Genomic DNA, 14,764 nt, shown 5'->3' with positions numbered 1-14,764 from the left:
GCCTCTCCCGTTGCGGAGCACAGGCTCCGGACGCGCAGGCTCAGCGGCCACGGCTCACGGGCCCAGCCGCTCCGCGGCACGTGGGATCCTCCCGGACCGGGGCACGAACCCGCGTCCCCTGCATCGGCAGGCGGACTCTCTGCCACTGCGCCACCAGGGAGGCCCCAGCCTTGTTCCTTTGTTGATTTCAAATAAATCCTCAAGATGATTGCTGAAGTCGGTAGGAAGAATGAATTCCGATTTTACGGGTGGGGAAACTGGGGCTCCTTCACCATAGGTGACCTGCCATGGGTCTCAGGCCCCAGGGTCAGAGAACAGCGGACCTGCACGTGACCTTGGGGGACCAGCCCCGCACACCTGCCCAGTTACTTTGCCGCGTCAACTGCTCCAAGGCCTGTGGGACTCATGCTTCCCGCAGTCTGTCAGCAACTGTAGACTTTATGCACCCCAGCATTATTAAATACTTGAGTTATAGCATCATCTGGCTGGCAGGATCTTTAGAGATTTCCTAGGAGCTCCAGGCAAATATTTGTCTGTCTTTTCCTTTCAAATGTCTAGGGAAGGGAGATTCCATGACTTGCTTTATTGAAACTGTACTAATAGGATGTGGGATCTGGAGCAATTGGTCTTTTCAGATTATTAAAGGCCAGTCAAAATTAAAGGCAAATCAAAATCAAGGGAGGGCGGAGAGGGGAGCAGGACTTTGTAACTCTAGTTAGGGGTTTTCTTGCCCATCCAGCGCAAGCCAGAGGAGGGGAGCTGACGGGTGGAGCTGACGGGGGGCCCCATATGGCCGCCATCCCTCCTGCCCGCCGTCCCGTTCACGCTTAGGCAGAGATCCCGTCATTCGGGGGCTGCGTTCTCCTTGCCCTACACCCTCTCCACCCGACAGTTTGCTTCCTCCGCCTTAATTACTAGGTAGGAAATGCCGCAGTTTGCTGAATTCCTTTAGCTGAAGTTAATAAAACAATCAGTGTCTTCGGTTGAAGTTAACGCCTTGCCCTGGGTCTGTTTATTTTCATGTGGACGAATGCATTTTTGATTGGGTTTTCGAGAACGTGCCCTGGAGAGTCGTTCCAGAAGGGAAGAAGTTAGCTCAAAGACTTGTCCTTGGGAAAATGAGGAAGTCGGCAAAGCTCTGCTTCTATTTCTTCCCCACCGGCCCCTGCTTCTGTCCGCAGGAGCGGCCCTGGGACGGACGGCCGGCCCCCGTCTTGCTGCTTTGCTGTGCGTGGGCCGCCCGTGTAGTGTTGGGTCTCCAGCCCTCGGCTGCCTGCTCTCCTCGGGAGAGAGTCATTCGTGCCCCCTGCCTTCTTAATGTTTTTTGAGAGACCTCATGAAAATAGCATTTCGATTTAGGATCTGTTTTTTGTGTTTTTTTTTTCCTGAAAAGAAGTCACTGTAGCGCCAAGCCAGCACCTTCGGGATGATTCCAGCAGATGTTCTCTGTACCCATTGAAGGCTGAACTCCAGGGGGTCCAGGTCAAATGCAAACTTCCTTTTTATTTGTTTCGCTAGTTATTTTATGATTCCCCGTTCCCCTCTGGAATCCTTGATGAGCCTTTATGGAGGGTTTTATTTTTCCATATGTACCTACTCCTCCCATTTTGGGGTCTCATTCAGCTTTTCGAGCAGCACGTAGATGAGACATCTGCCTTCCCTGATCTGCAGAAACGCGCCGAGATGCGATTCACGTGGGACTGAGCCCCTCTTCTTAGCGCTAAAGCAAACTATTGCATGCCTTCCTCTTGAAAGAGTATTTTTAAAAAGATACTATATTTTCAGGAAGCCTTTCTTTTTTACAGATAGTTCAATATAATCTCAAAAGCTATCTGGAACGAATACGAAATTTACAATAGCACCAGGATTTCTAGTATCCGTGGATGTTCTCACTCCAACCTGGTTATCTCTCCTGGGAAAGTAAACAGAGTTTGAGTTTGTGGACTTCCCTACGACTCAGAACAGGAGTTAAGGTTTTAGTTCAAGGCAACCAAGGAGGGATCCAGCACCAGGCGAGGCCAATTGAATATACTGTGAATTTAAGCAGGGCTGCACCCACAGACGGTGCGTACACGCCAGAGTACGCCCAGGCTACAGCCCAGAGAAACAACCCATTTCCCTCCCTCCGGCCCCTTGTTCACACTTTTGGGGACCTTTGGGAAAGAGGACAGAAAGAGCAAAGCCAGGCTAAGGGGAGGGGAGGCTGAGGAGATATGATTGGAGTGGTGACCGCCTGCCACAAGGAGGATTCAAGTATTTTATTGGAATATTGCTGAATATTTCAGACTGTGAGAGCTAAGCTGTTACGTCACTCTGAACTTAGTAGCCGCTGCGTGTTGGTGTTTTGTTCGGATGGATGACTGCGTCGCACTCCAGCAAGAGGGGCCGTGTACTTGTCGGAGGCCACAAAAAGGGGAAGGACGTGGGTATAGAAGTGGAGGGCAGAGTGTGTGTCTGCGTCTGTGAGTCTCACTGTCTTTAACCTGCAGGCTGACAGCGGAGACAGGTAGCGCGTGTATGTGCATCCCTTCTGTTTCCAAGGATACTGGTGCACGAGTGTCCCTGTCCCTTGTTCCTGTTGTCATCATAAAACCTGTGATTCAACAGAAGCATCTGATTCCCACCGCTCTTTTCTTCCAGTGCTGATGGGCCACCTTCTTTTAATAATTAAGATCCTGAAAAAGAAGTTGCATAAATAGATTTTCACAAGAATAGCCGTTCGAAGTCCAGCTGTGCGTTTGGGGAAAAGAAAAATTCCGTAGATTTAAGAGGAGGTTTTAGTCATTCTCACCTGGCCTGAAAGCTCTGCCTTTAGAGGGAATGATGTTCTTGGGTTACCTGCAGAATCCGGTTTCCTCCACTCCCTGTCAGTCTCCTCCTCCAGAGGACGTTCTGTGATTCTCCTTCCCAAGTGATGGGCTCTCCTGGACCCTTTTTCTTTCCTTTTTCAGTTTTCCTACTTGGAGAAGCTCCTGCTGGTTCACGGCGCCTGGAGTTACAACCGGGTGACCAAGTGTATCCTGTACTGTTTCTACAAGAACGTGGTCCTCTACATCATCGAGGTGAGTAAGGCTGCTTCTTCCTTGAAGAGGACAGCCTTTAGGTAATTAGGTCATTTCAAGGAAGGATTTTGTTCAGGGATAAGTAAAAAGATACTCCCCTGATGTATCGAGACCTGTGACACACACAGCCTCTTTGAAACCGGGGACACCTTCCAGGTCCAGGTTCTCTGGATCAAAAGCCAGGAGTCCCGGGATGCCTTCTCCACACTGCACGCCCTCCTCCCTCTGCCCAGCGGACAGACGGACAGGGGAAGGCCCTCTTCTGCGTGTCCCTCCTGCTGTCACTCACACCCTCCTCCCCGAGGTGGCCAGAGCCTGGGCAGCAGCCGGCGGCTCCTTGCTTGGTGGGCACGGAGACATTCCTAGGCAACCCATCTGTTTCTATCTTGAATGAAAGGGCTTCTGGCTGGCTGTCTCATGGAATCTGCAGGTTTCCTGAGCTTTTGTTCATTGCTTCGGGGATGTTTAGATGCTGCCACTGCAGCAGGGAGGATGTGGGATTGAGTGGGAGGAAGCCAGGAACGTAATTAAAACTCTCTCAGTGAACTCACTGGGTTGTCAGCCTGTTTTTCAAGATGCTGATTCCGTTGTAAGTGAAATAAACGTGCTGTCTGGGACTAGCAGGGCAGATGGGGCCGAGGGACAAGTGGAAAAGGCATTTCATGTTTGGTCCCAGGGGCACCACCAGCCACCTCGTTCCTCCTTTTGAAGAATAGCTTTGCTATAAAGGCGTGGCCGTCATGACTAAGAGATTTCCAGACATGTTTCCTAAAGAGGAAGCAGGCAGTCACTCTATGGGACAGTAGAAGAGCCATGGTCATTGTGTGTGGTGCTAATATCTCCTTCCATTGTGGGTTATTTTGTGTCTGATTTCTCAACTCTTGGCAGAAATAATAAGCGAGGCATATATCCACTTTTTCTGATGTGGTCCCTTAAAATCCTCAACTCAGATCATTGAACAAGCGGTTTGCTCATGGAACTGTGATTAACCATTTCTTTACCAAATTGTCTGTTTCTTCCAGTTGAATATGCAGGTCAGACTTAGAGGTTCACGTCACTCACTCTCTAACTAAACTCCTACCGAGTAATTTTCCCAAGTTGCGCAGGTTGTGCACTGCACAAGCCTGCCCAGCCAAAGTGGTCAGTAGGGCTGAAACACAGGAACACCTAGAAAAAGAGATGCATTTTTCTAATCTGCACAAAGGGCAGCCCGCTTGCCTTGTCTGCTCGTCTCGTGCTGCCGTGTTCACCTCAACCCACTCCGAGTAAGAACTTTGCGATGTTACACGTAATGGACTTTGTAGTGTCTGTCTTATTCCTGTCCACATTTTGACAATTCGCTTTAGGCGCTTAAAGATGTTTGCCGCCACCCCCCATGGCATTTTTTGCGTCTGTGATAGGAGTCACTCCTGAATGTCACTTGGGGTCGTAGATAATTAGTGCTGTGGACTGAAGTGACGAGCATTGGAGTCCCCGTCCCACATAACAGCCCAACTTTCACGGGCATTTTCATCTCCTGGAGGTGCTGGCTTCAGAAGATTTCTCAATAATCTGGTTTTCCTCACAATCAGCACATTACAGATAGTCTAGACTTCTTATCAAGACATTCTCCATGAAGCCCCAACCCTTGAATTTTCCAGAGCTTCCTTGGGGGCCCTTCTTAGTCATTTACACCTACTATCTTGCCTTTTTCCTTTTTTAAAAAAAAAATCAAGGGGGCTGAGGCTGTGATGAGTACAATTTCAGTCTGTCTGAAAAATGCTGTTTGGAACACTTTCAATTCTGAAAGTGCTGGGCGAGTTCCTTACATTAATATTTCAATTGTGGCCAAGCAACAGGGATTAAATGGTCTTTTCTAAACAGCCTTTTAAACATTCTTTACAGGGTGAAAAATGAATGAATGAATGAATGAATGAATGTCTCCACTGATCCATGCCCAATTTTCTCCTTAGTATTTCTGGGCAATTTTAATTTTATTTATTATTTATTTGTTAGTTTATATTTTTGGGGGGGTGTTTCAATTTTGTTTTATTTTTTTAACATCTTTTTTGGAGTATAATTGCTTTACAATGGTGTGTTAGTTTCTGCTTTATAACAAAGTGAATCAGCTATACATACACATATATCCCCATATCTCCTTCCTCTTGTGTCTCCCTCCCACCCTCCCTATCTGACCCCTCTAGGGGGTCACAAAGCACAGAGCTGATCTCCCTGTGCTATGCGACTGCTTCCCACTAGCTATCTATTTTAGGTTTGGTAGTGTATATATGTCCATGCCACTCTCTCACTTCGTCCCAACTTACCCTTCCCCCTTCCCGTGTCCTCAAGTCCGTTCTCTACATCAGTGTCTTTATTCCTGTCCTGCCCCTAGGTTCTTCATAACCTTTTTTTTTTTTTTAGATTCCATATATATGCGTTAGCATATGGTATTTGTTTTTCTCTTTCAAACTTACTTCACGATGTATGAAAGACTCTAGGTCCATACACCTCACTACAAATAACACCATTTCGTTTTTTTTATGGCTGAGTAATATTCCATTGTATATATGTGCCACATCTTCTTTATCCATTCATCTGTCAGTGGACACTTAGGTTGCTTCCATGTCCTGGCTATTGTAAATAGAGCTGCAATGAACATTGTGGTACATGACTCATTTTGAATTATGGTTTTTTCAGGGTATATGCCCAGTAGTGGGATTGCTGGGTCGTATGGTAGTTTTATTTTTAGTTTTTTAAGGAACCTCCATACTGTTCTCCATAGTGGCTATATCAATATACATTCCCACCAACAGTGCAAGAGGGTTCCCTTTTCTCCACATCCTCTCCAGCATTGATTGATTGTAGATTTTTTGATGATGGCCATTCTGACTGGTGTGAGATGACATCTCATTGTAGTTTTGATTTGTGTTTCTCTAATGATTAATGATGTTGACCATTCTTTCATGTGTTTGCTGGCAGTCTGTATATCTTCTTTAGAGAAATGTCTATTTAAATCTTCCCCCCATTTTTGGATTGGGTTGTTTGTTTTTTGATATTGAGCTGCATGAGCTGCTTGTAAATTTTGGAGATTAATCCTTTGTCAGTTGCTTCATTTGCAAATATTTTCTCCCATTCTGAGGGTTGTCTTTTCATCTTGTTTATGGTTTCCTTTGCTGTGCAAAAGCTTTTAAGTTTCATTAGATCCCATTTATTTATTTTTGTTTTTATTTCCATTTCTCTAGGAGGTGGGTCAGAAAGGATCTTGCTGTGATTTATGTCATAGAGTGTTCTGCCTATGTTTTCCTCTAAGAGTTTTACAGTGTCTGGCCTTACATTTAGGTCTTCAATCCATTTTGAGGTTTTTTTTGTATATGGTTAGGGAGTATTCTGATTTCATTCTTTTACATGTAGCTGTCCAGTTTTCCCCGCACCACTTATTGAAGAGGCTGTCTTTTCTCCATTGTACATTCCTGCCTCCTTTATCAAAAATAAGGTGACCATATGTGCGTGGGTTTATCTCTGGGCTTTCTATCCTGTTCCATTGATCTAGATTTCTGTTTCTGTGCCACTACCATAGTCTCTTGATTACTGTAGCTTTGTAGTATAGGATCCTGATTCCTTCAGCTCCGTTTTTCGTTCTCAAGATTGCTTTGGCTATTCGGGGTCTTTTGTGTTTCCATACAAATTGTGAAATTTTTTGTTGTAGTTCTGTGAAAAATGCCAGTAGTAGTTTGATAGGGATTGCATTGAATCTGTAGATTGCTTTGGGTAGTAGAGTCATTTTCACCATGTTGATTCTTCCAATCCAAATACATGGTATATCTCTCCATCTGTTTGTATCACCTTTAATTTCTTTCATCAGTGTCTTATAGTTTTCTGCATACAGGTCTTTTGTCTCCTTAGGTAGGTTTGTTCCTAGGCATTTTATTCTTTTTGTTGCAGTGGTAAATGGGAGTGTTTCCTTAATTTCTCCTTCATCATTAGTATATAGGAATGCAAGAGATTTCTGTGCATTAATTTTGTGTCCTACTACTTCACCAAATTCATTGATTAGCTCTAGTAGTTTTCTGGTAGCATCTTTAGGATTCTCTATGTATAGTATCATGTCCTCTGCAAACAGTGACAGCTTTACTTCTTCTTTTCCGATTTGGTTTCCTTTTATTTCTTTTTCTTCTCTGATTGCTGTGGCTAAAACGTCCAAAACTATGTTGAATAATAGTGGTGAGAGTGGGCAACCTTGTCTTTTTCCTGATCTTAGTGGACATTGTTTCAGTTTTTCAACATTGAGAATGATGTTGGCTGTGGGTTTGTCATATATGGCTTTTATTATGTTGAGGTAAGTTCCCTCTATGCCTACTTTCTGGAGGGTTTTTATCATAAATGGTGTTGAATTTTGTTGAAAGCTTTTTCTGCATCTATTGAGATGATCATACGGTTTTTATCCTTCAGTTTGTTAATATGGTTATCACATTGATTGATTTGCTTATATTGAAGAATCCTTGCATTCCTGGGATAAACCCCACTTGATCATGGTGTATGATCCTTTTAATGTGCTGTTGGATTCTGTTTGCTAGTATTTTGTTGAGGATTTTTGCATCTATGTTCATCAGTGATACTGGCCTATAGTTTTCTTTCTTTGTGACATCTTTGTCTGGTTTTGGTATCAGGGCGATGGTGGCCTCGTAGAATGAGTTTGGGAGTGTTCCTCCCTCTGCTCTATTTTGGAAGAGTTTGAGAAGGATAGGTGTTAGCTCTTCTCTAAATGTTTGATAGAATTTGCCAGTGAAGCCAGCTGGTCCTCGGCTTTTGTTTGCTGGACGATTTTTAATCACAGTTTCAGTTTCAGTGCTTGTGATTGGTCTGTTTATATTTTCTCTTTCTCCTGGTTCAGTCTCGGAAAGTTGTGCTTTTCTAAGTATGTGTCCATTTCTTCCAGGTTGTCCATTTTATTGGCATAGAGTTGCTTGTAGTAATCTCTCATGATCCTTCGTATTTCTTCAGTGTCAGTTGTTATGTCTCCTTTTTCATTTCTACATCTATTGATTTGAGTCTTCTCCCTTCTTTCTTGATGAGTCTGGATAATGGTTTATCAATTTTGTTTATCTTCTCAAAGAATCAACTTTTAGTTTTATTGATGTTTGCTATTGTTTCCTTCATTTCTTTTTCATTGATTTCTGATCTGATCTTTATGATTTCTTTCCTTCTGCTAGCTTTGGGGTTTTTTTGTTCTTCTTTCTCTATTTGCTTTAGGTGCAAGGTTAGGTTGTTTATTTGAGATGTTTCCTGTTTCTTAAGGTAGGATTTTATTGCTATAAACTTCCGTCTTAGAACTGCTTTTGCTGCATCCCATAGATTTTGGGTCGTCATGTCTCCATTGTCATTTGTTTCTAGGTATTTTTTGATTTCATCTTTGATTTCTTCAGTGATCTCTTGGTTATTAAGTAGTGTATTGTTCAGCCTCCACGTGTTTGTATTTTTTACAGATATTTTTCTGTAATTGATGTCTAGTCTCATAGCATTGTGGTTGGAAAAGATACTTGATATGATTTCAGTTTTCTTAGATTTACCAAGGCTTGATTTGTGAACCAAGATATGATCTATCCTGGAGAATGTTCCAGGAGCACTTGAGAAGAAGGTGTATTCTGTTGTTTTCGGATGGAGTGTCTTATAAATATCAATTAAGTCCATCTTGTTTAATGTATCATTTAAAGCTTGTGTTTCCTTATTTATTTTCTGTTTGAATGATCTGTCCATTGGTGAAAGTGGGGTGTTGAAGTCCCGTACTATGATTGTGTTACTGTCGATCTCCCCTTTTATGGCTGTTAGCATTTGCCTTCTGTTTTGAGGTGCTCCTATGTCGGGTACATAAATATTTAGAGTTGTTATATCTTCTTCTTGGGTTGATCCCTGATTATTATGTAGTGTCCTTCTTTGTCTCTTGTAATAGTCTTTATTTTAAAGTCTATTTTGTCTGATATGAGAATTGCTACTCCAGCTTTCTTTTGATTTCCATTTGCATGGAATATCTTTTTCCATCCCCTCACTTTCAATCTGTATGTGTCCCTAGGTCTGAAGCGGGTCTCTTGTACACAGCATATATACGGGCCTTGTTTTTGTATCCATTCAGCTAGTCTGTGTCTTTTCGTTAGAGCATTTAATACATTTACATTCAAGGTTATTATCGATATGTATGTTCCTCTTACCATTTTCTTAATTTTTTGAGGTTTGTTATTGTAGGTCTTTTCCTTCTCTTGTGTTTCCTGCCTAGAAAAGTTCCATTAGCATTTGTTGTAAAGCTGGTTTGGTGGTGCTGAATTCTGTTACCTTTGCTTGTCTGTAAAGATTTAATTTCTCCGTGGAATCTGAATGAGATCCTTCCTGGGTAGAGTAATCTTGGTTGCAGTTTTTTCCCTTTCATCATGTCCTGCCACTCACTTCTGCCTTGCAGCGTTTCTGCTGCAAGATCATCTGTTAACCTTATGGGGATTCCCTTGTATGTTATTTGTTGTTTTTCTCTTGCTGCTTTTAATATTTTTTCTTTGTATTTAATTTTTGATAGTTTGATTAATGTGTTTTGGCGTGTTTCTCCTTGGATTTATCCTGTATGGGACTCTCTGCGCTTCTTGGACTTGATTAACTATTTCCTTTCTCATATTTGGGAAGTTTTCAACTATAGTCTCTTAAAATATTTTCACAGTCCCTTTCTTTTTCTCTTCTTCTTCTGGGACCCCTATAATTCGAATGTTGGTGTGTTTAATGTTGTCCCAGAGGTCTCTGAGACTGTCCTCAATTCTTTTCCTTCTTTTTTCTTCATTCTGCTCTGCAGTAGTTATTTCCACTATTTTATCTTCCAGGTCACTTATCTGTTCTTCTGCCTCAGTTATTCTCCTATTGATTCTTTCTAGAGAATTTTTAATTTCATTTGTTCTGTTGTTTATCATAGTTTGTTTGCTCTTTAGTTCTTCTAGGTTTTTGTTAAATGTTTCTTGTATTTTCTCCATTCTATTTCCAAGATTTTGGATCATCTTTACTATCATTACTCTGAATTCTTTTTCAAGTAGACTGTGTATTTCCTCTTCATTTGTTTGGTCTGGTGGGTTTTTACCTTGCTCCTTCATCTGCTGTGTGTTTCTCTGTCTTCTCATTTTGTTTAACTTACTGTATTTGGGGTCTCCTTTTTGCAGGCTGCAGGTTCGTAGTTCCCGTTGTTTTTGGTGTCTGCCCCCAGTGGTTAAGGTTGGTTCAGTGGGTTGTGTAGGCTTCCTGGTGGAGGGGACTGGTGCCTGTGTTCTGGTGGATGAGGCTGGATCTTGTCTTTCTGGTGGGCAGGACTGCGTCCGGTGGTGTGTTTTGAGGTGTCTGTGAACTTAATATGATATTAGGCAGCCTCTCTGTTAATGGGCGGTGTTGTGTTCCTGTCTTGCTAGTAGTTTGGCATAAGGTGTCCAGCACTGTAGCTTGCTGGTCGTTGAGTGGAGTTGCGTTTTAGTGTTGAGATGGAGATCTCTGGGAGAGCTTTCACCATTTGATATTGCATGGAGCTGGGAGGTCTCTGGTGGACCAATATCCTGAACTGCGCTCTCCCACCTCAGAGGCTCAGGCCTGACACCGGCTGGAGAACCAAGACCCTGTCAGCCACATGGCCAATGTCACGTGGATTGTGGAGGGTCTGGCCCTGTGATCCAGTTGTTTATAGTCTCACTCCAGCTGCTTATCCAGCAGAGCCTTCTCCCTGCTTAGCACTTTTGTGGTCGCGCTGACTTTCTGATGCGCAGCTGGTATCATGTGCAGATTCCCCAGGTCATGTATGTCTGTGATATTAACCTAAGCTTTACTGCCAAGTCACCAGAAATCTCCGAAAATAGCTAGCTTTTTACAACAGCCATTACCTCCAAGCTGCTTCTCTTCTCTCTTCGGTGGAGGCTTCCTGATCTTAATTTTAAAACCAAGAACCAGAATCCTTAGCTGAGGGCAGACAGTTCGAGCGTTCTCCCAGACGGCCTCTGCCATTGCCGAGCAACCTCTGTGGCGTCAGCGTGTGTGCTTCAGGTGGAATTCCAACACGGGAAAGTACTGCTTGTATGCTGTTTTAGTGTGTTCTGAGCTGAAAGGTCAAAGATTTTTGTAAGTTGATTTTCTCATTTGCAATGAATAGTGTTGCGTTCTAAGGGTTGTCTTGTAGTTAATTACTTATGTGAGAATAAATTAAGTATATTATGTATTTTTCTGAACTGGTTTTCTTGTACATCAAGGAGAAACCCTTTGTGATAGCCAGGACATTCTCATCTCAGAAGCCCTTTGATATTCTTAACTAGCAGTCATTTAAGAGTACAAACTTAAAATAATATGCTAGCTAAAAAAGGTATCACGTGTGCATACACACACGTATATAGTCTTAGCCATTATTATGAGGCTCAGTATATGATTTGAATTAGCAATAAAGATTGTACGGAGAAACCAGAGCCTATGATGTAATACCGTCCACGCACTTGGTGTACTAACCTATAGAACCGGAATTCTCTAGAGAGGGAATGCCTGGTGATACTCTCACTGCAATACAAGTCTCAGTCTGAAAGTCCCTCCACCCCTAAGTCCCTTATGTGTATTCTTTTCTGATTTTTCTCTCTGTGTTTATAGAGATGTTTATATATACAGACAAATCAGTGTTTTACACACACATCATCCTGTTTCGTGATACGTCCTGCAGCCCCTGTTCTACTTACAGTGCATTTCGGAATCATTTCCCATCACTACATAGAGATCTGTTGCCTGGTGCTTCACACTGTGGTGTTCTACAACCTGTTCAGCCTTTCCTGTGTTGATAAACATTCAAGTCATCTCCAGCTTCACCCACAAAAAGCCTTGTGGAATTACACCTTTCCCTCTAACCAGGCCATAAATACTCCACCAAAATGATGTTGATCTAATTAGACCATTTTCACTGCAGTGCCTTGAACATAGTCCGTGCTCAATTCATGTATTATTATCTGTACCACACGTTCCTCCTTGCTGACAGCTCTTAATGCTTGTGTGGTGTGCCATTTGAAATTTATTCAGGCCAAAGCAACCATTGGTTCAAGTGATTAAAAACTAGGAACAAAATGGTGGAATCAGTGATTTCCTAGGGGCCCTATTAATGGTAGAACTAAAAATATATTCCGTCTTTGTTTTCCGTCCTCTCTGCTACTACCTTAATTTAGTACTTTTTTTTTTTTTCTGGTACGTGGGCCTCTCACCACTGTGGCCTCTCCCGTTGTGGAGCACAGGCTCTGGACGCGCAGGCTCAGCGGCCATGGCTCACGGGCCCAGCCGCTCCACGGCATGTGGGATCCTCCCGGACCGGGGCACGAACCCGTGTCCCCTGCATCGGCAGGCGGACTCTCAACCACCGCGCCAACAGGGAAGCCCTAATTTAGTACTTTTTACCTGGATGATAGCAGAGACCACTAGCTTTGCCCATTCAAACATCTATAATGAAGCCAGGATGAACTTTCTGAAACATACATCTGACCAGCTCCAGTGCCTGGCCCAGTGTCTGGAGCATGGGTGCCCCAGCATGTCGGCAGTGAGTGAGCAAGTGAATTCCACTACTCTCTTCAAACTCCTCAAGGGTTCCTGTGTCTTTTGATAAAATCCCATCTCTCCCTCGAGCCCCTGGTGGTCTAGACCCTGATGGTCCACACTACATCTCTCTTATTTTGTTTTTAATCAGTGTTATTGAAGTATAATGAATATACAGTAAGATACACCATTTTTAGGTGTACAGTTCCGTGAATTAAAGCTGGGTTTTTATCACTAGAAACTAACTGGCAGTATTCTGTCTGCCTTCCCGCAGACGATGACAGACAAGAATGTCACAGAGAGTTCTGTGGGTGGACGGTGGTGATGGTTGCGCAACGGTGTGAACGTACTTAATGCCACTGAATTCCACACTTGGAAGTGGTTAAGATGGTAAACTCTATGTGTATTTCGCCACCATTTTTTAAAAATGCTAAAACGTTAAAAAAAGAACGTCACAAGCGCTCGGCTGTTTTGTTCACCTTGAGGGAAACAAAAACTGCGCAGCAGCTCGTTGAAGGCTTGAAAGACAAACGTTGCCTGGAGTTTTACTTTGTATTACAACCAGTTAAATGCTGAGTTTAGTGGCCGTGACCAGATGGACCGTATTTCTCAGAAGGTGAAACCTTGCTCTGAGGCTGGACCAGGTGGGGCTTTGCAGGCTGGCCACGCAGGTGGGACTCCCGTCAGCCAGCTGGAGGGGAGTGTGCCTCGTGTGTGTGCGTTCGGGCCAGGAAAAGGAATGAAATTAGCAAAGGCAAGGAGGTAGGGGTACCGGAGTGGCCAGAGGAGGGGCCTGAAAACCAGACGGGAGCTTTGTTGCTTTTGGAGACTGGGATCCCTTTTTCATTCCGGAAGAGGCAAGTTCCGTAGTCAAAGCAATTTCAGAAAATGTGTCTTTCAATACATTGGGCACATGGTAAGCGGAGACCTTTAATGTAATTTTGTAGTTTTAACCTGGGGCATGAATCATGGCCATTATGATGGTGAGAAGTTGGTGGTTCCTAATACAGGGAATAACCATGACACATAGATATCGATGTGAAAAAAAATGGGGATTTTATACCATTTAGAGTGTCTACTTATTTTTGGCAACATATATGAGAAATTTTAATGTTTTCCTGGGGTCGTTTAACTGGTATGGGATACAAGCTGGGAGATGGGATGCGTGTTAGCCTAGAGGTCCGGAAGTATTATCACTGAAATAGAGATTTAAACCGTCGCAATTTCGGGTCGTGGGATCCAAGATGAACAAGACGGAGCTCTGGCTCTTGGAGGGGACACAGGTGAGAACTCCCACCACTCAGTACCATGCTGGGCGCTGGCTTCCAGGAAGATGCTTGAGGTGAGATCGATCAGAAGGGTAGCTCTTCCCTCACAGCCGGGGAAGGTAGGGGCCTCGGGTTTCCAGGATGAAATGAGTTAAGACCTGAAGGTTGACCAGGGGCTAGAAGGGAGGGTTAGGCCTGTGTACCAAGGAGAGCCCGCACCTGCCTTTACCATCCCACCCGCTGCGTTTATTCCAGCTCTGTGAGGGGTGTCAGGAGTCATCGGCAGGGTAAACAACAGGGAAAACGTGCACTTTGCTGGGGTTTTACGTTTCAGCGGGAAAGCGGCTGCAGAACTAGTTAGACATGGGCTTAGGACCGGGCTCTCAAGGCCTAGTGGGTCGCTGCTGGTCCATAGAGCGGGGAGTTTGTCAGCAAAAGGCAAGGGGGAGGGGTGACGGGGAGGAACCGTCACAAAGCCGGAGAAGGCTTAGGTCTGGAGGGATGCCCCTACCAGATACCCAGCACTTTGAACTTTATAAAAAGAGACTCTTACTGCTTTTCACAGGTGACAATATATGCTTTCTGAATGATGTTTTCGCAGCTGCTTTACCTAAGAGGATCGTTATAAAGATCCCGTATTCTAAAAAAAAGTATTTATGCATCGATGTTATAATATGGAGTCTCTAACTCCATAAACTGTTTAAGCCTCCCTGGAATTAAAAAAAAAAGAAGTGCAAGTCCAGAAACAAAATCGATGCGAAGGACTCATGGGGCCCGCGTGAACTTGGAGAGCTCTGCCGGGTGCGTTGTTCCAGGTGCCCGCTCTTCCCCCCCACCTGGCGCTGTGGCAGAAATAAACGACTCAGACCCAGCAAGGGGTCCGGCTCCTCACAT

The 14,764-nt window shown here is 43.9% G+C and overlaps 1 protein-coding gene across 2 annotated transcripts in view; it reads left to right on the top strand.

The window, feature by feature from the left end:
- The window catches only part of ATP8A2 (ATPase phospholipid transporting 8A2), a 526,913-nt gene that overhangs the window by 318,644 nt on the left and 193,505 nt on the right, over positions 1–14,764 (top strand). For both annotated transcript variants that reach the window (XM_067713702.1, XM_067713701.1), the window contains exon 27: positions 2,952–3,062. In XM_067713702.1, the coding sequence (XP_067569803.1) occupies positions 2,952–3,062 (111 nt within the window). The remainder of the gene's footprint in view (positions 1–2,951; positions 3,063–14,764) is intronic.

This window comes from Pseudorca crassidens, chromosome 18 (assembly GCF_039906515.1).
Source record: "Pseudorca crassidens isolate mPseCra1 chromosome 18, mPseCra1.hap1, whole genome shotgun sequence".
NCBI classification, from domain to species: Eukaryota; Metazoa; Chordata; class Mammalia; order Artiodactyla; family Delphinidae; genus Pseudorca; species Pseudorca crassidens.
Note: the sequence above shows the minus strand (reverse complement) of the source record. Positions and strands in the feature narration are given on the sequence as shown.